At 47.2% G+C, this 23,087-nt stretch overlaps 1 protein-coding gene across 4 annotated transcripts; it reads left to right on the top strand.

The window, feature by feature from the left end:
- The first annotated feature begins 1,091 nt into the window (after positions 1 to 1,091).
- On the top strand, positions 1,092 to 22,714 carry GGT5 (gamma-glutamyltransferase 5). Of its 4 annotated transcripts, none has more exons than XM_056335834.1 (13): positions 1,092 to 1,238; positions 1,765 to 2,064; positions 11,515 to 11,645; positions 13,207 to 13,293; positions 14,390 to 14,579; positions 15,162 to 15,319; positions 15,750 to 15,899; positions 16,293 to 16,426; positions 17,034 to 17,236; positions 17,675 to 17,766; positions 18,121 to 18,230; positions 19,266 to 19,373; positions 19,604 to 22,714. In XM_056335834.1, the coding sequence occupies exons 2-13, from the start codon at positions 1,904 to 1,906 to the stop codon at positions 19,748 to 19,750; spliced, it is 1,671 nt and encodes a 556-aa protein (XP_056191809.1). In that variant the 5' UTR covers positions 1,092 to 1,238; positions 1,765 to 1,903; the 3' UTR covers positions 19,751 to 22,714. The 4 variants fall into 4 exon arrangements, with proteins under 4 accessions (XP_056191809.1, XP_056191818.1, XP_056191800.1 ...); XM_056335843.1 differs by having other exon boundaries at positions 1,200 to 1,336; XM_056335825.1 differs by lacking the exon at positions 1,092 to 1,238 and having other exon boundaries at positions 1,688 to 2,064.
- The last annotated feature ends 373 nt before the right edge of the window (positions 22,715 to 23,087 follow it).

The following is a 23,087-nucleotide window of genomic DNA, read 5'->3' as shown; positions in this document are numbered from 1 at the left end:
GCAGCCTCTCACTTGGGAGGGTCACTGCAGACTTTGTAGCATAGTATGGTCAAAGTTGAGTGTTGCACTAACAAGGCTGGAAAGGTTACACATTGAAAAAGACAAGGAGGCTCAGTCTTCATTTACGTATCTAAAGGACAAATGGGTTTGCCAGCGGGAGGCATCTGTTAGTTGGACTAGGTCATAACCACATCTTGGCCTTCCCAGACATGGTCTGGGAGGTAACACTCTCTTTTACCTTTCTTGCGTCTTCCAGGTCTCCTCCTTGGCAGCACAAGGGTAATTTTCTACATATGGATGTTTGATGTGCTGAGCTGAAAACCAAATTGAATGGAAATTTGGAGACTGCAGTTGAATTCTCTGTGGCATTTGATGAAAGTAAGTGGGCAAAATCCACTTGAGCCTTGAGTCTGTTGGTACTGAATGGTCCAGGTTTCCTGCCTTGCTATGAAATTAAAGGGAAGAGCTTTCCCAAGAAACACCAGAATGATGATTCTTTAAGTATTATAGAGTAATATATCAAAAATGAATCATGAAAGTCATGTAAGGATTGAGAAATTTTACAAGATCAGCAATGTTTTGCAGTGGGGTGAAATAAAGAGTCACATTAGAGCTGTGGAGGTTTGTTGCATATGTCAAGTATATTTGCCAAGTCAGAGATGTGGAGACCAAGAAATTATTCACCAGGGACCATGGGTTTATCTTGGACAAACACATGTATTTTTTCTGGACTGTTCTCAGTTCCCCAAGATAACCTTATGGGAAGATACAGCTACAGAAATGACTGTTTAGTCTATCAACTCCAGTTCTTGAGATATGATACATGAAATAGTATTACTTAGCTATGAGATAAAGTTTTAGTGGGTACAAGTTTAAAGTCTATACTGAAATAGAGGTGTAAATCTGCACAGGTGAATTCCCCTTCTCCCAAATCTAGCTGGAAAAGGATCACAGGGAACATCTTTTAGAAAAATTGCAGGCAGATGTGGAGCTGTATCTTTAACTTCTTAAGTGCAAGGAGAACTGTATAATTAAGAGGCTCTTAAAGAGCTAGCTGGGGCCAGTTGCATTATGAAGCAATTCATGCTGCTTATCGCTGCTGTTAAGGATCAGATCTGGTCTTACCTAGCAGCCGTTCGCTTCCTGCGTGCCGTGGCTGCTGACTGATACAGGCTGGACGTCAGAGCTTTTAGCTCTAATATTTTGCCGACATGCAGAGGCGTGCTGCTTTATTCAAGGTATTCTGTTATGCTTATATACAGAAGATGTATGGTTTGGACACTGGCAAGATTTAATAATAAAAAAGGAAAAAAGCAAGATTATACTAAAACATAAGGTAAAGTAAGAGGGGATTTTTTGGTGCTTTTTTAAAAATTTTGTATTTAGCTTTTGCTTCTTAGAGTAGTCTTATGGAAAGAAAATACCTCAAGTTTGCAATGTCGGATTGATGTAGTAATTTTCCCCGTGATTCACCATGTAGGGGCTGCCTTTGTTTGGTAATTTGCTCTACGTAGCAAGAATGTGAAGACAGGGAGGCTGTTTGAAGCCAATAAGCAGTGTAGAGATTTCACTTTCAAGTGCTTTAGCAGTGAAAGAGTTAAATGCTTTAATCAGAGACTTAAAAAAAAAAAAATGCATATGGGATATGCCAGAAGAAGTTTACTTTATAAAAGAGCGGGAAAAGCCTCTCACACAGAGAGCAGGAAAGAGTACACTGTTTTCGGTTTTAGCAGCTTTTAACTTTAAAAAGAATGTAATTCTTAGTCACAGGGGCCAGAGCCCGCCTCAGCGAGACGTCCCTCCCCAAAGTGCCGGGACCCTCTGCTGCCACCCCGAGCAAAGCAGGCACCTTCGCAAAAGGAGTCAAAACCTCCCAGCTGTCTCCGACGGCACAGGACGAGACATGTCTACGGGGAAGATCTGTTGTTTGGTGATGCTAACCCTGGGGGTGCTGGCAGCAGTGGTTGTGCTTGTGGTCATCCTGACTCAACCCAAGTGCGGTCCTCAGCGCTACCTGCACGGTGCCGTGGCTGCCGACACTGAGACCTGCTCTGTCATTGGCCGGTATGTGCATGGACCTCTTGGTTTTTCATGTTACATATTGTGTATGTTGTGGACCCAGACTGACAGGACACATAACAACTACGGGAGTGAGCTGGGTGTCTGTCTTGTCCCTGCTTCTGGGGATGAGCAGTAGTACTGCTCCCTGGGTGCTCTCTTACCAGCAGTGGAGCAGCTCTGAGAGCGGATGGAGCCCTGACTCCACAGCTGATGCTTATCATCATTATCCAGTGTCACAAAAACTTGCAGCTGTGCATACCCATGGCTTTTTTTGGAAGGTACAAATAGTTGTAGTATACAAATACAAGGTTGTTTTTAAGTGGGGAAGGGGGAAATTAACTGTTCACTTTGTGGTGGTAAGTCTGCCAAATAAGTAGCTTAGAAATAAATTAAGGAAGAAACGGAAGGAGCTAGCAGAGAGCTGCAGCTGGGCTTCAGTAGAGGCAAGGAAGGGAGGCAGGCTGAGAGGGTAAGGGGGACTGGGCATCCCAGCCTTTAAGGGGTGTGTTTCTGCACTGAAGCAAAGACACTCTGTTGGAAAGCGAAGAATGGATTTAACAGAAATTCATCCAAGACAATGTAAGTACAAAAGACATACTTGCATCGCTTGGGAGGAAAGATGTAGGTTTAAAAATTTCTCTAGCTGCCCAGGTTCTAATTTGTGTAGCAACTTCTCTCAAACTTTTTGACTCTTATGTTATTATTACTGTTACTTCAATTCTTAAATGCTTGTATACATGAAAGTAGAAGGATGGAACTTCACAGCTATGGGCAGTGCTGGATGCTGCAGGAATGGATGCTGGAGCTGTGTACTCTGCCTTGTAGGGAGAGAAGTGAGATGTGGGTGCCATTATACCATGCCTGTCACGTTGTACCTGTGGTTCTTGCAATGATGTGCTGACACATATGGAAGAAATGCACTGTAGCTACATGTATGTCAAGGAATGACGTGGGGTTTTTTACACTAAGCCACAGGTTAGTTCCTTGGAGGGCAGAAGAAGTATCTTTTAAATCAGTATTAATGGAAATAGAGGGAAAAACATTATTGGATTACCCAAAGAATGTGCTGGCAAAACCAGCTATTTGCAGCTTTTGTAATTTTTAACTTGCAGTAGTGTAGACTCAGCTCGAAGATGCTGAAGTGAGAGCCACAGAAATCTGTGATCAGGTGGGCAACTGAGAGGCTTTGATTAGCTGGCTGCTGCTTCTGGGCCGTCACCTGTTTCCTTCCCTTCTCTTTGCAAGAAGCTGCACCTGTTTCCACACCCTCAACCATTTGCTGTAGCTGTGCTTCCAGTACACTTGCTGACAAGGTATATGGTGTCCCTCTGGTCTGACAAACCATGTTAGATTTCCTACAAATAGTTTGCCAATGATCCCGACAAAATTCTGCCCTCCTCCAACTTCCCATCATCCATTTTTCCCCCTTTTCCCCAGCCTGGGGCATCCGCACATCACATCCTGCGGCTCCAAGCTCTCTTCCCCAGCCCTCCAGATCTCCCCAGCCAAGATTATTCTCCTCCTTCATTTTGGCTCTACACCACTCACCCTTTGCTTGGTGGTTAGCTCTACTCCTCTACTGCTGCATGCTGTCTGCTGCTTTTCCCAGTATCTTTTGCCTCCAGCCATACTTGGAAACTTTTGTGCTCATTTTGTGCGGTCCTTATACTTGGAATGAAGCAAACTCCTGTGGTGTTCTCACACCTTGAGCTATCAGACCATGTTCTTGCAATAGATCATAATAGAGGTGAAACTGTTTATAAAAACATTCCTCTGCAACAGAGCTTGTGATCAGAAGTATAATGTTTGCCCTTCTCTTAGACATTGTTGTCTTCATCTTTTTGTCCCCGCTGGCCCACAGTGGTGGCTTGTAAAGGAAGGAACATTTTATCTTTGGAGGAAGCTTACTGCATGCTCTGTACTGCATGTGATCTTGTTCATTTTCTCCCAGCCGTTTCTGTGCTGTTGTAAGTGTATGTCACATCTTAGCTATTAGCACGTGATAGTTACCACTAAATTAATTTTCATAGCAGTCTGAAGTATATTTATACCTCACCAGTATAAGTAAGGAAGTCTAACATGGCAGTTACACTGCGTGGATGCCACATCAGAGTCGCTATGACCAGGGTCTCTGCCTTTCAGAGCAATCTGCTCTGCTCAGGGTACATCTCGCGCTGACCCCCTGTGTGACTTGGCAGGGGGAGGGCTTCCTTGAGCCTGGCCCAGAGGTCTTGATCAGGAGCTGAGCAGCATACAGCAGCCTCCTGCAAAATTTTAACATCACGTAGGAGTTTTGTCATAGCAGTAGCAATAAAATCCAATTTCTTAGAATACTCATAGCCATTAGGTCCTGCTGTCTCCACCTGTGAGCTGCCCCTTCATTTGCCACTTCAGCAACAAAGCGAGAGTTGGAAAAGGCAAGCATCCTTGAGGCACAACCCTAACACCTTCCCAGGCACTGCCAAGTCAGTCAACTGAGTGTTTTTGAGATTACAAAAATCCTGTTGACTACTGCTGTTCAAAAATAATTAAACTCCCAAATTCATGAGACTTAGGAGAGAGGAAACAAGAAGAAATAATTAATCTTGGGGTTCTAAGTACTGTATTTAGATCTTCACTCTTTTTTTCTGCAGTTATGCAAACATTTACAAATTTTTACACTAGCTGTTTGGACTTGAAATATTGTAAAGAGTTGAGGAGTTGGGTGAACAATCACGAATGGTGAGATTCCCAAAGGCACAAGAGCTGGGACCTGTACTGCAGCTCCTGAGCCCCTGCTGGGCCCTTTGCTACCCGTGCTGCTGCTCTCTTCTGCCCGGTTGCTGCCTCACCCACAGCTCTGTGGCTGCTCCTTCTCACAGGTACCCATCTCCCTGTGCTGGTGTTTGAGCCTTTGCAGTCACTATTTCTGGTCTTCTCATCATACCAAACTCAACACCACCCCTACCCCCCGGCTCCCAGATTTCTCAGCCTTATGGGCTTTCTTCTGCCCTGATCCTGCCTCCCACAGCTCAGCCACCTCACTCCTTTCCCATCTCCTCTGTGTTTGAGGCAGGACACAGCGACTCTCCTTGCTCGTGGTCCAGCCTGGGGAGCACTAAGTACTAAGGATAGTAATTTGCTTGTTTTTTCTGTGCCCCAAAGCCATGGCTGTTACCAGATGCAGTTTTTTTGAGGAAGCTGTATTTAGCCTCTGCAGCTCAGTGTTGGAACCAGCTCATTTCTGCTATCATTATTTAGAAAGCACAGGAGAATTAATTTACCCAAACTGGTTAATTCATTGATGACCACACACATATACATTTCTGTATATATAAAAAAATGTGAAAAAATATGAGCAAAATTTTTAATGATCTGTTTTGGTTTTTTTTTTTTCTCCCAAAGCAGACAACTCGGCCAAATTAAAGTCAATTGTTTGAACTGGAGGCAGACTACCTCTGGCTTTGTACTTGTATGCTGCAGAGCCTCCCATCAAATTTTCTAGAGTTTAAACCAAGTAAAACAATGCATTTCCTCAGTCTAATTTTTTGGCAATTGCTGAATGCTTTTAGTGGTGACATACAACAAGGAAAAAAGTGACCTCCAGCGAAAAAAAAAAAAAATAGGCTATGGTAAAGCTACAATCAAATGAAAACCACGTTGTAGTTGAACCTGTCAGTCTGCCCACCCGCCACAGTGGTGAGCGCAGGAGTCATTGTAACCAGTCCCTAAAGGCACATCAGGGCCGTTCAACAGTGCCGGCTGGTCCCTGCGCTCCCCGACTGGCCCCGCAGACCCTGTCTCTGCTGGGTCCCTGGCTGCACCACCACCACCACCACCCCCCGCTGTAGCCACCCCTTTCATCCTCAAATCCCCTCCACCAGGCTCCCTGCAACCCTTGGGGGGGATGCTCCGAGAACCTCCAGTGCAGGATGGGCATGAAACCAATCACGCTGGTCTGGCTGGCGCCTGAAGTCTTAGAAGCTCAAAGCAGCACCTAATCTCTGACCTACTTATAAATTTTATTCTTTAATTAAAAAAACTTGCCTTCTTTAAAAAAAAAAAAAAGAGAGAAACTCAAACCACATGCTCTGTGAATTGTCATTAGCAGTAATGAAATTCCTGAGGCATTACACGATACTGTGTTGGTTTAAGATGCTGCTGTTTAAGACAGAGCCTTTGTGTGCTCCCAATAGAATTTTCAGTTGAATTTGTTGTGAATAACTGAACTAAACCTCTTGCCTGAAGAGCAATCTTGCCTTTTAACAAGTGGGATGGTAGGTTGGGGAAAGCATCTTGGGGCCCTTGTGTTTCCCTCACCGATAGTGCAGCTGTGAAGGAAGGGTCAGTGAAAGAAACGTGTGTCTTTGTAATTTGCCAGTACAAGCAGGAGATGGGTCACAGACTCACAGATCCTGTTTGCTACTCTTGCTGTCATCCTCAGGCTTGGGTTTTCCAGCCCTAGAGATGGTGTTTGTATATTCTGCAACTGTGTAAGGTTGGACTTTCTGAAACCTTTATGCAACTCTTGGGCTCCCCGCAGAAAGCGACCAATCTCTGCAAGCCTCCAGTGTGTCAGCATCCTTGTTGGCAGGTCCTGTGCTAGACTTGCTCTCAGCCATCAGTGCCCAGTTCTCAGGGCTGAACAAGGCTGGGTCTTTTGCTGCAATGGTTTTACTGCTGGAGGTTGGGGACTGAAAGCAATATTGTGCAGCTGTCTGCTCCAGACAGGGGCCCTGTGCTGGAAGAAAATTCATCCCTGAATGAAGCAGGGGTGGGAGGCTAAAAGGAGAGTCAGAGCAGTTTTTAACCCAAGGATGTGGATTTGGTACTGAAGTCCACCTCAGTGATTTGTCCTCGGGTTGAGAATCCATGAGGAGACACGAGGTGATTGCCCTGGCAGTGAGCAGTGCCCAAACCCACCTTCATCTCCAACTCTGAACCACTTGGTCCCTCCTGGCGATGGAAGAAGCTTTTTCCATCACCACTGTGCCATTTGAGCTCTGCCATCCACTGCTCTGCATCCGTTTGTTTCCCAAATGGTACCATAAAGCCAGGGAGAGATTTAGGCAAAGTGCTTGTTCCCAGCAATGGGATTTCCTGCAGCAAGGCTAGCTGACCTGACCTGGCCCAGCAGCTATCTCTGATCCCACATCTTCAGTGTAGCCTAGCATAAACCCTGGGAACTGGCTGCTTCTGAAACGAATGCCCTCCTGGGGGACAGGGTGAGAATGGTGACAATTTAACAGTCAGAAAATGCCCGCGGTCCTGGGAAGCTCAGTTCTAGGCAGAGAATCTGCTGTAAAAAATACTTTTCAGTGATGGCCCAGCAGCATTTCTGAAGAATTTTTATATCCCAAAGGATTTGCTTTCCCTTCCTTTATTTTAACAGTTTTAAATTTGGCATCTGGCCCTTTTTTACAGAAATAGCTGTTGCTTTTGCTCTTCGTAAATCTTACAGGCAGCTGCTATATAATGGGTGGTCTCCTCCCAGCCCCCGGCTATCTTTAGCAGGAAAAAGAAGTCAATATAATTGAATACCTTAGCATTTCCACTGTATTTAAAATTATTTCAGGGCTCATTCTAGCCCAGAGCACAACAGCAGACTTGGTCTGCAGCCCACCATAGATAGCCTTTGCTGTGAGGATTGTGTGAGCAAAGTGCCATCATTCACCCTTCCAGGGAGGGTGAATCCCTGTTTTGCTGTTGCAGGAGCGGGACTTGGTTGTTAACACCCTTCTCTTCTCCTGGCTTTAAGGAAACTCCCTTAATGGCCAAACCCTAAAGATGAAACTAAATGGCAGGAAGGATATAGGACAAAACACGTTATCACATCTTGTCAGCTGCAGCAGTAAGATATCTCTAGAGAGACCTGATAAGGTAGCACGTTTTGATTTGAGGGGTGGTGTGACTAAGCTAGTCATAGCAGTTGATCCATATAAAAGGAGCAACCTAATGGGACAGGGTGTACTCTGCCAGTCTAGCTAGATGAAAAAGACACCATGGCTCCAAGTTCCCTAGGCACCACTTCCAAGGAAGTGGCAGCGCTCTGGCTGAAAGCAGATGAGCCAGGCACGGGGAGCCAAGTGTGATATACCGAGAGCCAGCTCAGAGAGTAGTGTTTTTTGTTGTGTTTCAGTCTCCAAAGAGGCTGGAGGGAAAGCTGTCGAGACTGGGGGCCAGTCTGCAGATAGCATGGAATGGCTGTGGGCCCTGGACCCTGCGCTGATGGTCTGGGACACATATCAGGCTTCTGGGTAAAAAAGCAAAGCAGCTCAAAAGAGATCTTGTTAATAACCCTGATCAGGATTTGGTTTTACCTTTGCTGGGTTCACTTGTTTCTGAGCTTGAGCTAAAAGCCCAGTCTTAAGTCTTGCTTTTCCTTGGCTATCACTGTGCCTGTCCTGTGCCACAGGACACTCCCTGTGCTGGGGTGCAAGTGAAAACACAGGCACCCCCATAGAGCCAGGGAAACAACGTCAGTGTGGTGTGCAAACCCTCCAAGATGTTTGTGGGACTTGGACCTGGGAGTGCTTTCTGCCAGGCTGCGAAAAGCCAAGATGATTACTAGTTTTGGGGCAAAGTCTCAGCTCCCCTTTCCCCTAAACCCTGTCCCCAAAGAAGCAGCAGATGAAGGACCATGCTCAGTATCACACAGCTTATGCCACACTGAGGTGGTCTCAGGTGCCGCATGCTGTGCTGGTGGCTGGGAAACCTTAACTGTCCCTCCTGTGGTGCTCACTGCAAGGCAGTAGGCAACTGGAAAGCCCTCCTTCCCTTGAGCAACAAACAGGTTTGACTGTGTGGTGTTGGATGTGGTATTTGCAACCAGATGTGAACTGTTGCCACCAATAGAGGCACAGGAGTGGTATGGAAAGCACTTATGAATTATCTGGAAATTCTGTTCTTCTTGACATCTTGTTTCTATTGCAAAATGTGATTAACAAGAGCTAGTCACTAGGGACTTGGTTTGCCTCTGCTGTGACAGGCAGGATGTGTCCGTCCTGGCAGCACTGCTGAAGTCCTCTCCACTGTCCGGTGAACATCCTCCTCCAACTTCTACCTTAATGCTCCCAGGAAATCTGTGTCACTTTGCCCACAGCAGTAACAGTCCAGGTCTCAGGTCCCTGGAGAAGTTTGCTGCTCTGTTTAGCAGTTAGATACACCTTTTCTGCTGAGACCTTGACCTCATTTATCCTCCCTGATCCCAGTGGGAGCCAAGGGTACAGCTACAAACTGGAGTTAACAAGGCTTGTGTTATCCTGGCTGTATGTCTGACTGGGAGTGTTGGAGCGTTGCTAAGAAACTCAGGTTTACATGCTTTGTGCATATGGCACTATATTTGCAGTAGTTAAAGGGTATTTAGCCCACAATGTTGCTTTTATAAACGAGTACTTGGGAACACCAACAAATCTCAGCATCATCCAGAAACAGGCCATCTAGGTGTACAATATTAAATCCATGATTTGATTAACTGTGGTCACCCTTCAGAGCACGCTAAGTTAATGCAGTTGCAGTGGTGCAGACTGGGGGTGTGGGTGGGGGGTGTGGGGGTGTGGGAACAGCTCATCTTCCGGAGCAGGTAGATGGCCATCACCAGATGACACAAGAAAGCATGATGGTCTTCGTCAGAGCAGGCACAAGTGTTTCTGGGGACATGGTGAGGGGTGTGTGGCACTGGCTTCAGAAGGAGAGTGGCAGGAGGGTCCTGGGACAAGAAGTAGTGCAAGATGTGCAACCACTTACACAGCTGTGAATGTCGCCAGGAACTTGGGTTAGAATCTGGTGCTTTTCAGGCTTTGGGAAAACAAGTCTGATGTTCCACGTTAAGATCTTATTTCTTAATGCACTGCACTGAAATGAATACCATACAATCTCAAAGTTTCTTTTTAAGGTTGTTTTTCATTGCAGATTATCTCAGAGCCATAGTTTTCCCTGGCACCAGTCTTCATACATGTGCTGCCTCGTTAGCCCATCATCCAGGGGCTCTGGGGAGCACTGTCCTGGGCCAATGTGGTGGTCCTTCTCCCCTCCTTCCCCAACTTTCTAACATGCTGTCCGGGCCTTCTGCAGGGGAAACTCAGTTTCTCGTGAAGCCCTTGTCCTTCCCTTCTATTGTTACCAATTCAAAAGCTTCTATTTCAGAAAATCACAAGCCAGGGACATTTGTGTGGTGAGAGTCTTACCCCTGCTGCAAGGAGATGAATGGGTGAGCCGGAGCCTCAGGCTCGACCTACGGCCAGGGAGCAGCTAGAAGGCTAAAAGCCGTGCAGACCAAAACCAGAAAGCTCGGTGGTTCCCTACCATTTCTTTTCTCCCCACTTGTTCACATGCCGTTTCCTTACAGGCAGTGACTCCAAAGGCGCTTACAGAAACAAAGGAAAGCCGCAATCAGTGTGCTTGCTGGCAGCATCCTGTTCCCAAGCCCCAGCAGCTTCCAGCTGCATCAATGGATGTAAAATAAACAGCAGTCCCTGCATGTGCTCTGTGTTCCTGTCGCAGCCCCTGGGGGCAGTTGCACTCCAATTAATGAACTATCCCACTTTTCCTTCTGGCTTATCTAAGCAATATCCCACTCCAAACAGTCAGAAATGTTCCTTGCAAATACTAGTGCTGGCTACTGGCAGGCTCTGCAAGGAAACCCCACCCCACCACACTTCTGCTGCAAGGAAAAGTTACCTGTTTTTTACAGCTGTGCTTGAGGGAAGCATTTGTTTGGATACATTTCTCTAGCAGAAACTTATTGCTGCAGCGTGAGGCTTAATGCCTCTGTGTTCTTCGGAGTGGCTGTGCCTAGTTAAACAGTTGAGCAGTTTTTTTCTGTTTGTTCTTGTTTTTGTTTTGCCTTTGGGGATACGGGGAGGGAGTGGGATTTTTGTGCTAGTATCGCATAAGCCCAGGAAGGCACATTGTAGGAGCAAGGAAGTAAGGCCTGAATTTTGTGCTAATTGACATGTGAAGTATCAGGAGTCTGCTTTTCATGGACCCATTGTTCCTGCTTCAGTGCCCCTGTCCTGTTGACCAGCATATGCCTTTTTATTGGGAATGGTAGGTGGGGAGTTAAGTCAGTTATTTGCTTCCCAGCATGTGGAAAGCTCTCTTCTCTGCCAAGAACATCCTTCTCTATGTTTGGGAGCTTCCTGCAGTCCCTTTTTGTCTGCAGCTGCAGTTCTCTGTCTCACTCTGCCTAGAGGAAGACGACATCCTTGCACAGGTCTGGCCCTGAGCTGTTCTGCCATCCTGCAGATTCTTCCTTCTTTCCCACTAATTTTTCTTTCTCACTCCCACAAAGGCAGGCACCGTCCCGCACTCTCCCCCACCCGTACTGCTGCCAATAGCTTTCTCCAACTGCAAACTGCTCTCATCAAGCTGGGGCTGCCTTACAAGTGCCCCAGGGAGACATTTGCATGTGGCTCCTCCACTCTGACGTTCCTGGATTTAAACATTGTCTTTTTAACTCCCTTTCCACCACAGGGACATCCTGAAAAGTGGAGGCACAGCTGTGGATGCTGCCATCGCTGGCTTGATCTGCACCTCAGTGATGAACCCTCAGAGTTCGGGCCTGGGTGGTGGAGTCGTATTTACCATCTATAATGCCAGCACAGGTATGGGCCAGCCCTGGCTGCTCCATGGTGCCCTGTTTCCCTGCAGACACCCAGCTGCTGTAGGGAAGTCAAAATCCTTCATGTTGTCTCAGAACAATTTTTTGAAGATAGAAGATGCATCCTCTGATCACAAACCACATTCTTTTTCTTAACCCAAAGCATCCATTACAGGGAGTGCATCTTTTCATAGCAATGTGTGTGTGGGGAAGGAGCTTTGAGTTTAAAATGAACTGACTTTGCCTTTCCTTCCCCCTCCAAAGCAATCCCAAATTATATTTCAAATGTCACATCAATGTGACAGTGCAGCAAGGCATAAGCAGTGCTGACCGAGCTGCTGCTGGGCTGCCATGGAGGTAGACAGGCGTGGAGTGAGGTGTGTGTGCTGGCAACCACCCCAGCAACATGGGGCTGTCCCTGGCTCAGCTGAGCCCTTGGGCTCATCCTGCACCAGCAGCTCAGGCAGAGCCAGCCAACACGGGGGCTGCTTCTCATGCTGGCGTGGGCAGGACTCCCCAAAGCGGTGGTGAGACCTCCTGTCCCAGGAGATGCATCTTCACTGCAGAAATCTAGCACTGGGGGCCTGCTGGGAAGTGTTCCTGTGCTTGGCTTAAGCCCTAGTGTTGTGTTCTTGATTTTATGTTTTTAATGTTGGGGTTTTTTAATTGTCTTGGCTCCCCAAAGCCCCCAGAGCTTATAGATCTAAACAGTGAAATCAACAATGAACACAGTAACAATATTGTAGTTTTAAACCCCCTGCCAAGTAGTCTCATAGAGTCACGAGTCTGGAAGTGCTCGGGTGTATCTTATGCAATAACATAATTTGGCGAAACACCTATATTTTTATTTTTTCCCTTTTGGCAGAGTCATGTAACTTTGTCTCCTGTCAACAGCCCTCTTCTGCTACCTGAACTATCCTGCCACACAGAGCCGCAATGGCCATGCACGGCTCAGGCGCTTGGTGTGCTAGGTAGCACTGTGGATACAAGGCAGAGAAGGAGGCAAAATAATAAGCTGGACCTGAAATACAAGTATATATAAGTGGGGGTTTTGGTGGGGGTTTGTTTGATTGTTTCTCCTTTCAAGCTTCCTGATACTGAAAGACCCTCTGTGTATCACTATTCTGCTTATAAACACGATGGACGTGCCTCATCATCGCTTGGAAAATGGCCCACCAAGGAGCACGGGGCTTATGTCTCTGACATGTCCCACCTGCAAATCAGATGTGAAGCAGCACATCCCAGCCCGTGTCCCAGGCCCAGGTGCCCTGGGGGGACACCTTAATTGACTGGAGACAGGCCCTGGCCTCGTCCCTGTACCTTTGTTGTCTCTAGGCAGGCACTGCTCAAGTGTGCTCTAAATAAAAGCATGGGAGCAAACAGTGCGTGCCAGCCACAGCCTGACCCTGCGAGTGTGCCTGACACATTTGGCGAAAGGCTTCAGGGCAGTTCAGCACAGCGTCACAGGCGCGGGCTGGCAGTCTGTGCAGTGCTTGCAGCGGGCTGAAGTGTGATGCTCACCTGCTTCAGGATGACAACGTTATGTGTTTTCTCCTTCTTTCTAGGAACAGTTGAAGTGATCAATGCCCGTGAGACAGTGCCACGAGTGTTCCCACAAGATTTATTGTCTGACTGTGCTCACATTCCCATCGGTAAGGACACAGACTGGGCCATGAGGGCTGTGTGTGCTCCTGGTGTGCAGTGCACAAAAAACAGGGTGGGAGAACCAAGGACATAGCTGACTTTATCTGAAGTTCTGTTTAATTGATCGTGCTTGTCCTGAATTGAGATTTGCAAAAGTAAGAAGAAATACTAGGTCCATAAAAATGCCTGCTTCATAGTCACATTGGCAACCTGACCAGCGAGGGGGTGGGGAGCTGAGCATTGAGGAGAAATCACAGCGTAATTTCTCTTCATAGGAAGTCTGCATTTCAGGACCAGATTTCCCAAAGCACTCACTTCCCAGCAGTTCTTCCAGAGAAAAATAAGGTTAATTGCTGCTCAGACTTTCTGCAGATGAGATCAGTCTAGTGCACTTGGCCAGGGGGACACTGGGGAAGCAGTCTGGCAGTGTTGGGGTTGCGTTGCTGGGCTCCAGCTTAGCTCAGCTACAGCTTTGCCACCTCGCTCCCACCTGAGGAGGCTCCGTGACTGTTTGCCGTTACCGGTTTGGCAGCAAGCACTCTTGCTTTAGCAGCACATCTTGGCTGTCTCCACATTTCTTGCTGCATTCATTCTCCTTCCCTAGCACATTTTCTTTTGAGGCATGTCCTAGTTTCTGGAGGAGATGTTCTTATCCTTGGAAGAAGAGCCTGAAAAGGAATCAGGAACAACTCTGGTTGGAAGGGACAGTTGGAGGTCTCTGCTCCATCTTCTGCTCAAAGCAGGGTGATGTCTGAGCTAGCTCAGGCTGCTTGACCTGTCACATTTTTGAGCTTCTCCAAGGATGGAGATTTTCACAGCTTCACTTGTTCTAGTGTTTGACCAGGCTCCATGTGAGCGCTTTTTCTCTTATGTCCAGCTGCCTTCTCCCTTGCTGCAACATGTGCCTGTTGCCTCTTGTGCTTTCACCGTGCACTCCGAGTCTGGCTTTAGCTGTTAGTGGAAGAAACACATGAACAGAAAAATGTACTAAAAAACCAAGCCTGCTTTTAGAAGCCTTAGTTGCCTCTACAGCTCCACACTTCCATTGGAGTGCTTTCAGGGAGGCAATGATTTACTGGCTGTGACACTGCTGTTCCTCTTCAGGTTCCCGCTGGATTGCTGTACCAGGAGAACTTCGTGGGTATGAAGAAGCCCATAAGCGACATGGCCGCTTACCATGGAAAGCCCTGTTTGAACCAACCATCAAGCTCCTTTCTGACCCGCTTGTCATTTCCCCAGTTATGGACAAAATAATCCATCACCCAGACTTTGCCAGTCTAGGAAGCCGCCTGTGGTAAGACCCATGAATTAAACTGCAGTGTGAGGACCACTGTTCTCTGAGCTTCAGACCCTTTCTCTGACATGCTGACATGGAGTACAGGCTGCTGCTATGGCCTGTGCTCAGTGAATGCTTGCTATGGACAGGGAGGGAATAACAGGAATAACAGAAGTGCTTTTTAAATATATTTCTTTCCCGTCAGCAACTTTAAATTACAAAAAAAAAAAAAAAAAAAAAAAAAAGTGGCTTGGCACAGCAGCACTGTCTGCTAAGCACATCTGCTCATGAGGAGCAGCTGGCTGTATCTGGCCTGCCTCAGTCTGTGTGGAAATTGTCCCCTTACAGCAGAGCCCTACAGCAGCCCCACTGACCTAAGCCAGGGTAAAAGGATGAATCCTTTCAGTGGAGGAAACTTTGTCTGGGGAAAGCGTGCGTGGTGCTACGGGTAGCAATCAGCTGAGAACTTTTCTCCATGCAGCTGGCTTGGAACGTATGCAATGTGCATAAATCAAATCAGCTTTGGGTAGGAAAAAGACATTGGCCCTGGGGACAAGAATAAGCCCATGCTGTAAACTGATGGATGTTCTTCTTTGACAGCCCACTGATATGTGATGGTGAAAGGTTTTTGAAGCGTGGAGAGACCTTCAGGTGGCCAGCACTGCAGCAAACACTGCAAGCTATAGCAGAAAAAGGAGCTACAGCATTTTATGAAGGACAGCTAGGAAGGGCCCTGGTGGAGGACATTAGGAAGGCTGGTAGGTAACAGCTACACTTAATACTAATAGACCTTTTCCCAGCAATTGGCTAACGGTGAGTCAGTACCAGGGGAAAGCCAACACTTGCCATCTGCTTGCCACTTGGGGTGGTAGCTGACATGGGAAGGGGTCACCTTTCCCCAGTTTCTTATAACTCAGGCCCAGAAGCAGGGCTCTGAGCCACCTACTGCTGTGCTATTCACCTACAGTGCTCATGCACTGGCCTCTCTAAGTCCCTTAGGCTTTGTGTTGTCGGGGTTTGGTGGTAGATAAGGACACACAAAGGCATTGAGGTGTTTGGTGGAAGAAATTTGCAGTATACAGGGATGACTCTTTACAAGCTTCACCAAGGCTGTGATGTAGCCAGCCGATGGCACCTAGTAGAAGTTAAAGTGCTAATGCCAGCTGCCCATCTGGTTTTCTGTTGAAGGATCCACTATCTCACTGGAGGACCTTCAGGAATACAAAGCAGAGGTGTCCCCGGCTCTGAACATCACCCTGAACAATCACACCACGCTGTTTTCTCCTGGACCACCCATGGGAGGTGCTGTGCTCATGTTCATCCTCAAGATACTGGAAGGTAAAATTCCTAAGGGAAAAGGGGCAGCAAGAGATTCACCAAGAGCGTTATGTTAGAGCAGTAGAAAAGGAATGGGCCCCAAAGCGGCAGTGTCACCATGTTGTGCAGCAGGATGATGAACTGGCTCATTCTTAAAGTGGATCAGCATCACCATAGGTGCTGCAAAGGCCAAAGGATATATGGTTTTCCCAAAGCTTCAGGAGGAATTGGGAGGCACAGTGGACATTAGTACATTAGTTGTTTCTGTGTCCATATCCTGCTAAAGCATAGGGGGAACCTGATAAGAATGGGGATGGGAAAAAGAGGTTCCTTTCAACCTTTTTTTTTTTACACTTCTTTCAAGAAAACATTGCCTTGGGTCAATTAACAAAATTATTTTGTTCTGCTCCATAGAGTATAAATTCCATGAAGCATCACTGGCAACACCTGAGGAGAAGGTAGAAACCTACCATCGCATTGCAGAAGCCCTGAAGTTTGGCAATATGCTAAAACCCAATATGAGTGACCCAGCCTTCTCTGAAGCTCAGGTGAGTTGGCACGGTGCATAGGGGCAGCCACAGCCACCCACAGCACTGACAGCTTCCTCTGCACTGCTGCTTCACAGAAAAGGAGCAGGGAAGTCCACTTCCTGCCCCCCCTTTTTTTTTTTTTTTTTTTTTTTAACCTGCACTGTCACCAGCTCATTTTTAGTCTGTGCACTGAGCCCCCAAGCCAGGCTACCTATTGCCCAGCCCATCCTGCCTGCCAGCAAAATGCTACAGTACCAAGTGATGCTCTGACACCCTCCTGCTTTGCAGCCATGGAAGGAAAGAAAATACTTAGAAGTGTTAATCATGAGCAATGCAGCTCCGTTGGCCAAGGCTGAGTCGGGATTAGGTCATTTACTTTGTCTGCTGTCTTTGTTAGCTGTAGGCTGGTGCTTGCTTGCCTGATAAACGATGTGCACATGCTCATGCCAATGCTGCGGTGTGTCAGTACTGAGCTTGTTTCATGTTCTGTGATGAGTGGCCTGGGGATTCAGGCTGGGGCTGAATGCTGCCAGTGCAAGTCCCCAAGCTCTGACTACTGAGGCTTCCATGTGCCCAAAGACAGACATGCCTGTGCTCTGGTGACACAAGCTTGCTGTGATTGCAGGAGACTGTGGGGACCATACTGTCTGACAAGATTGCTGAGCTTGTCAGACACCGAATAGACAGACGTGGTGACCACCCGCTCAACCATTACAACTTGTTGGAGTCCATCTACAACCACAGATACGAAAGCAAGGGCACAAGCCACATCTCTGTGCTTGCTGCAGATGGCAGTGCCGTGTCCGCCACCAGCACCATCAACTACCCGTGAGTAGCCAAAAGGTGGCAACTGAGTCACATAGGCCATGTAGTGGGCTTAGAGGGTACTGCAAGGGCTCGTTACCAGAAACGCAAATCCCTTTGGGCTTCGCTGGTTTAGGCAGCCTTTTACTCACGAATGCCTTTTTCATGGGAAAGCAAAGGTTTCTTGAGCATCAGCTCAAAGGAACAGCACAATTCACAAAGAATTAACAACTTGCTGAGCTCTGCCAAGTTTCTGTGGGCCGGGCAAATCCCCACATGCACTACTAACAGGTAGAGCTTATCTCTGGTACCAGTGCAGCAGCACAAATACCTTTTGGACGCCCTAGCTGGGTGCAGGCTGGGAGGAGACAGTGGTAACACACAGGGTGCTGTGTATCAGTTAATGTCACCCACAGCAGGAGAGCACTGGGCACTGAAAGGATTCATCTTTCCTCCCTACAGGTTTGGCTCCTTTGTGTATTCTAACCGAACTGGGATTATTTTAAATAATGAACTCGCTGATTTCTGCATGGCAAAGAAAAGCATTAAATCAGGTGAGGATTCCCATCCCCAGAATAAAACACAGGGCCAGGTGCTGGATATGCAAGCCGTGTACAAGGGGGTAGCTCCTCAGCTGGACTGACTGAGCTGCAGCAAGTCCTGAACACTTGTAGGATGTCCTGTCTGGTACCGAGATGCTTCCTCTTTAGCCTGTGCCATAAAGGGCCAGTTTCTTGTGAGATGGGGTCCCAGCACAAGGAAGCTAGTTGTTTGGGAAGATTGGAGCGTCTTGAGGAATGAACAGCAGCTTGGTTTTCCATGGGAAGTGCAAGAAGGGTCAGGTAGATAAACTTGTCTGTCCCTTCAGAGCCACATGGGAGGAATAATACCCTCTGCCTCTGTTCCAGGAGAGAAGCCTCCCTCAGCAATGGTGCCTTCCATTCTCATCTCCAAGACGGGAGACATGCTGGTGATCGGAGGAGCAGGTGGGGCCCGGATTATCAGTGCTACGAGTATGGTGAGTGAACAGGTACTGCACAGTAGTGCCTTCATGGAGCAAGGGGAGCACACACTGCCCTGAACAAAAATTTGACTTCCTTTGCTGCTGCTAGTTCTGCTGCGTGGAATGCAGCAGTGAAGAAGGCCTGCTGCAGCCTCAGCCTATCCTCACCTTCTTGCCTCTAGCGCTTCTGTGGCAAGGGCAGGGGCTACCTTCAGCTCTGCTGTTGAACTGCACTTCCACCAGGAGGGAATAGGCATGGAGGAGGTGAGAGAACCCACAGCAGTTGCCAGTTCTTTCAGCCTTCCCAGATTTCCAGCCATGGTCAGTGCCACCTGCTCTTGCTCCTCAGGTCTTGACTCCTTGGTGCTTTGTTTACAACTCAGAAGTCACTAAAGGCAGCAGGCTGTTTTTTGAAAGGGAAGAAGTTAGAATTAAATAGCAAGAAAGGTATAAAAAATAAACCGCTAAGTTATGTGATGGAAAGAACAAGAAAACCAGAAAACCACCACTATACACAGGGCAACAAATCTTAATGAAAAAGAGCTTGCCAAAGCATGAAGTGTAACAAACATCTTGTTCAGCCATCAGGAAATAAAAACAGATAAGGCTGCAAGAGTAAAACAAGACTTTTTTCTCTTAATCTTTCTTCAACTGGAGAGAAGCACGGGAAGGAGTCCATGCTAGGACCTGATCTGAGAACAGAAAGAGCAACCATCAAGAGGAAAAGAGAAGATCCATCAGTAGCTATTGAAGTCAAGGAGACCACCTTGGCTCAGGGAAAGCATTCTGGGAAGTACCAGTATGTGCTCACCCTGTTCTTACACTTGCCCTGAGCATCTGGTACTGGTCACCGTGAATTCAGGAGACTAGGCTAGGAGAACTTCTGATCTGAAGCAGTGCAGCCTCTCTTACAGTCCAGGTTTGCAGCATCCTGCAGGCACGATTTGCAGTAGAGCTAGTCTGGCTTAACACCAGTGCAGAGATGACAGCACATGACCCAGGTTCTTACTCGATATCTCCAGTCAGTCAGTGGGATTTGTTTCATTGCAGGCAATTATAAACAAGCTGTGGTTTGGCTATGACTTGGAACGTGCCATTTCAGCTCCCATCATGCATACAGACGGTGACAATATCCTGTTTGAGGAACATTTCAGTGAGGTGAGCGGTCTTCCTTGGATCTTCTTGTCTTTTCCTTTTGGTGGGAAGGAGATCGCTTCTGTAACTCTCCTGAATAATCTGCATCTTGCTTCTAGCTAACCTCCTCCTTGCTGAAATCTCACTTTCTCAACCTGACCCCAAATACACACCCTTCGTTTTCACACCTGGCAACGCTAAGACCTAAGACCCCTGCTCCATTCATTCCATTTCCTCTCCTCTCCCCGCTACAGGAGGTTAGGAGCGGCCTGCTGAGAAGAGGACATAAAGAAAAGGAATTTAAATTTGCAATGAATGTTGTGCAGGGAATTTCCAAGGAAGGAAAATGCATCTCTGCTTATTCTGATAAAAGGAAGCTGGGGAAATCGGCTGGATATTAGTATGAAATACCACCACAACCCACAAAACCACAGGAGACAACTCGAGTCAGAACGTGCTTTGGCTTGGACATGCCAATATTGCCTGTTCCCATCAGGATGCCTCCCAGCGTATGGGCAAAACTCATGATTACACCCCGTCCCAGCAGACTGTAAGTCACCTTCAGGCAATACTAGGACAGGTCAAGTCAGCCGCGTTTAGAGCTACACCTTCCATTCTTTATGTGATACATAGAAACACTTATTTCTTGAGCACATCAGCTACTCAGAATAAGAGAATACAAAGTGGGAAAGGAAAATTGATCCAAAACCCACTGGGAACACTGTGAAATGACCCAGCTGTATCTTCCATTCCTGCTGGAGAGTCTCAGTTAAGAGTAGAATTGGTTTCATTCAGGCTGTTGCCACAATAAGCTTATTATTACTGGGGCTCAGTGATATGAAACAATGAACTATTTTGGTTATGAGGATTAGAAGAAGTGTCTGTAGGGTCAGGATTTTAAAATCTTAAGTATTCAGGCTTAGAGTGTGGGTTTGGAAAGGGAAGAGAACAAAACTACGCTTTCCCTCTTGGTTTTCCCACCCAAAGCCCAACTTTTCCCAAAGGTGGCAGATGAAATCAGTGCACCATAGCACTAGTCTGCTGCCCTACTGCTCCCTGCCTTGGGGATGCAAAGGACCCCACAAGCTCAGAGTAACTGTGCCGGAACTTTCTTCAACCCTGCATACAGGTGACTTTAAGAATAAGCCTCCCACAGGGCAACGTGAACGCCCTGCTCCTGGGATGGACAGGCTTCAGCTCATTTCCCCAGGGACACTTCTCCCTGTGGTGAGCGGAGTGCCAGCCTGTGCCAGTCCTGCCGCCTCAATGTCAGCAGAAGAGAAGTCATTTGGGAAGGTAGGTGAGGACTGCAGGGGAAGAGCTATTGTTTTTGAAAGCTTTACAGCTTTCTTCAGCATGTAAAGGATACATGATCGAAGACTTCATTTATAGCCATGGGCTATAATGAACCTCACCATTTATAGCCTAAGGGCATGGTCCAGCTCCCTGTTTACCACAAGTCTCTAGAGTTCCCTTAAGATCACAAGGAGGAAACTGTGGGACTGCTTAACAACTATCACAGAGAGAGGAAAACCTCTGGAGCAGAGACCTGAACTCATGCACCTGGTCACAAAACATCTTTCGCAGTTACTCCATAGCCTTGCCCTGCTCAAAATGGCCAAGAGAATCAAACATTTAAGGGAAGGAATAAAAAAGGAAAAAAAGACGGGGGCAAAACCCAAAAGCCAAACCTCCCCAAAGCTCTTCTCAAATACCTAGAGGCAAGTTCGCACAACCCCCAACAACTCCATTTTCTGAAAGTTTGGGCTGTGCTTCCCTATGGGCACAGACAGTATGGCGTGTGTTTCTGAAAGCAAAGCCAAACCAGAACAAGGCGCTAGCGGAGCCCTCCCTGTTGCATATTAGTTCTTTCCCCACACACACACAAGCAAGTAAAATTCCTCTGTAAACACCATAACAAATATTTGAGCACAAGCCATTAAAAAAACAAACCCAAACAAGGCCATCCACACGCCCCCTTGCAAACAAGGTCAGATAGGTTTTAAGTCTATGTTCTTACCCACAAAGCCTGTCCAATAAAGCCACTGACTTGTTGGAGTCTCAGCCTTCACTTGCATTTTAATGATGGTCTGAGTGAAGCTTAGAGCCAGACATGTGTTTTCCTTCAGAAACCGTACACTAAGGACTGTAGGATGACCGCAGCTGTACTTGCGCTTAATGAAAAGGTATTTCCAAGTTACCAGATCATAACCACAAGCACATAATCATGCATCTGGAAGTCAAGTTACTTATGTATACAGCCAGTTCCACACACTGCTTCCCCCCCCTCCAGCAGAGCTGTTTACTCAAGCCACGGAAGGCACAGCAGCACCCTGTTAGGCTACATTACAGCCAAATGTGAATAAAGAAAGGGAAGAGGCCTTAAAGCGCAAGGGGGAGCAGCATTTATGTTCATTTGGAAGGCATGACATTGGGGTTTTATTCAATCTACATAATTTGCTGAAGTTTTCTACTTTAACTCACCTCAGCTACCAGTTCCTGGGTGCATTGGTTCTAGTGTCAGAAATAACTCCCCAGCTGCAAAGTTCTCACCAGGGAGGCACTTAGGGCACCAGGCACCATCTGTGGCTCACATTTCAGGACCCAACAAACTAGACCGGCTGCTGGCTTTAGCAAGATCTGCAGTTATTTCTAGCTAACCCCACTGAGTTTAGCGTTTACAAAAAGCAACTGAGAATGGCATTGGGTGCAGACAGGGAGAGCGGTTCTGGCTTTGGGGAGCTTTCAGTGGTGTCCTGGGCGATACTCCATCATGTTTGGCTAGCAGAAAAAACAAGTCACCAATTAACTAAGCCTCCAATTACCTTCGCTTCTGACATACCGTAGGGTAAAGCACACCTCGGTGATCCAGCCTATCACCTTTCCAGTGCAGCAGTATCACAGCTATTTCCCAAAACAAAGACATGCAAATTATCTGTAGTCCAACGCTCACTGCAATTCAACTACATTGCTACTAACATTGAAACTGAGCCAACCAAGCAGTCTTGAAACCCATCACAGCTTTAATTTGCAAGACAGAAAGGAATGAGAGTGCAGATCTCTCACTGTGGCAGACACTTCCAGCCCTGTAGTCCTCACCAGCAAAACATCCAGTGAAGCCGAGGGGTTGAAGCTCCCTCATCTCCTCTGCTCTTGCCCTGCCACCTACTCACCACTGCTGAAATTTGCTTGGGTCAAGAGCCTCCCAGTCTGGTCTCACCCCATTTATGTTCGTGCCAACAGGAGAGCATTATTTTTGCACTCAGTCAACTTAGATGGACTTCTAAAGCATCACTGTACAGAGGCTGCTCTATTTTCTAATGAAGTCTCTAAATTATATTTTTAATAAAGTGGTTTTAAACCTGTCTGGGAATTTCTCCTCGAAAACTGTTTCCTAGCCTAACGCATAAGGAGTTGTTTGAGAGAGGACTTTCATGCAGGTGTTCCCAGCAGTAACAGCTGCTCACTCTGGAGACACTGAGGAACTGTGCAGATGACTGCGTATGCCACTTGTCTCTCACAGCTTGGTTTTGGCACTTCCCTGTAGCCCTTCCTGAGGCTGAACAGTTGCCAAAAGGGGAAACTGTGGTAACGTTAAACTCAAGAAGAGGGGAAAAGAGGTGACCCCCCTGCGTTCATGATTTGAATTGCCTTTTAAGAGTACAGCTCCCTTTCACGTCAGCTGGAATCGGTCATGGCAACACGTCCTGTTCTCCAGACCCTGCACTGTAACACGCG

The sequence above is a fragment of the Falco biarmicus genome, chromosome 1 (genome assembly GCF_023638135.1).
Source record: "Falco biarmicus isolate bFalBia1 chromosome 1, bFalBia1.pri, whole genome shotgun sequence".
NCBI lineage: Eukaryota > Metazoa > Chordata > Aves > Falconiformes > Falconidae > Falco > Falco biarmicus.
Note: the sequence above shows the minus strand (reverse complement) of the source record. Positions and strands in the feature narration are given on the sequence as shown.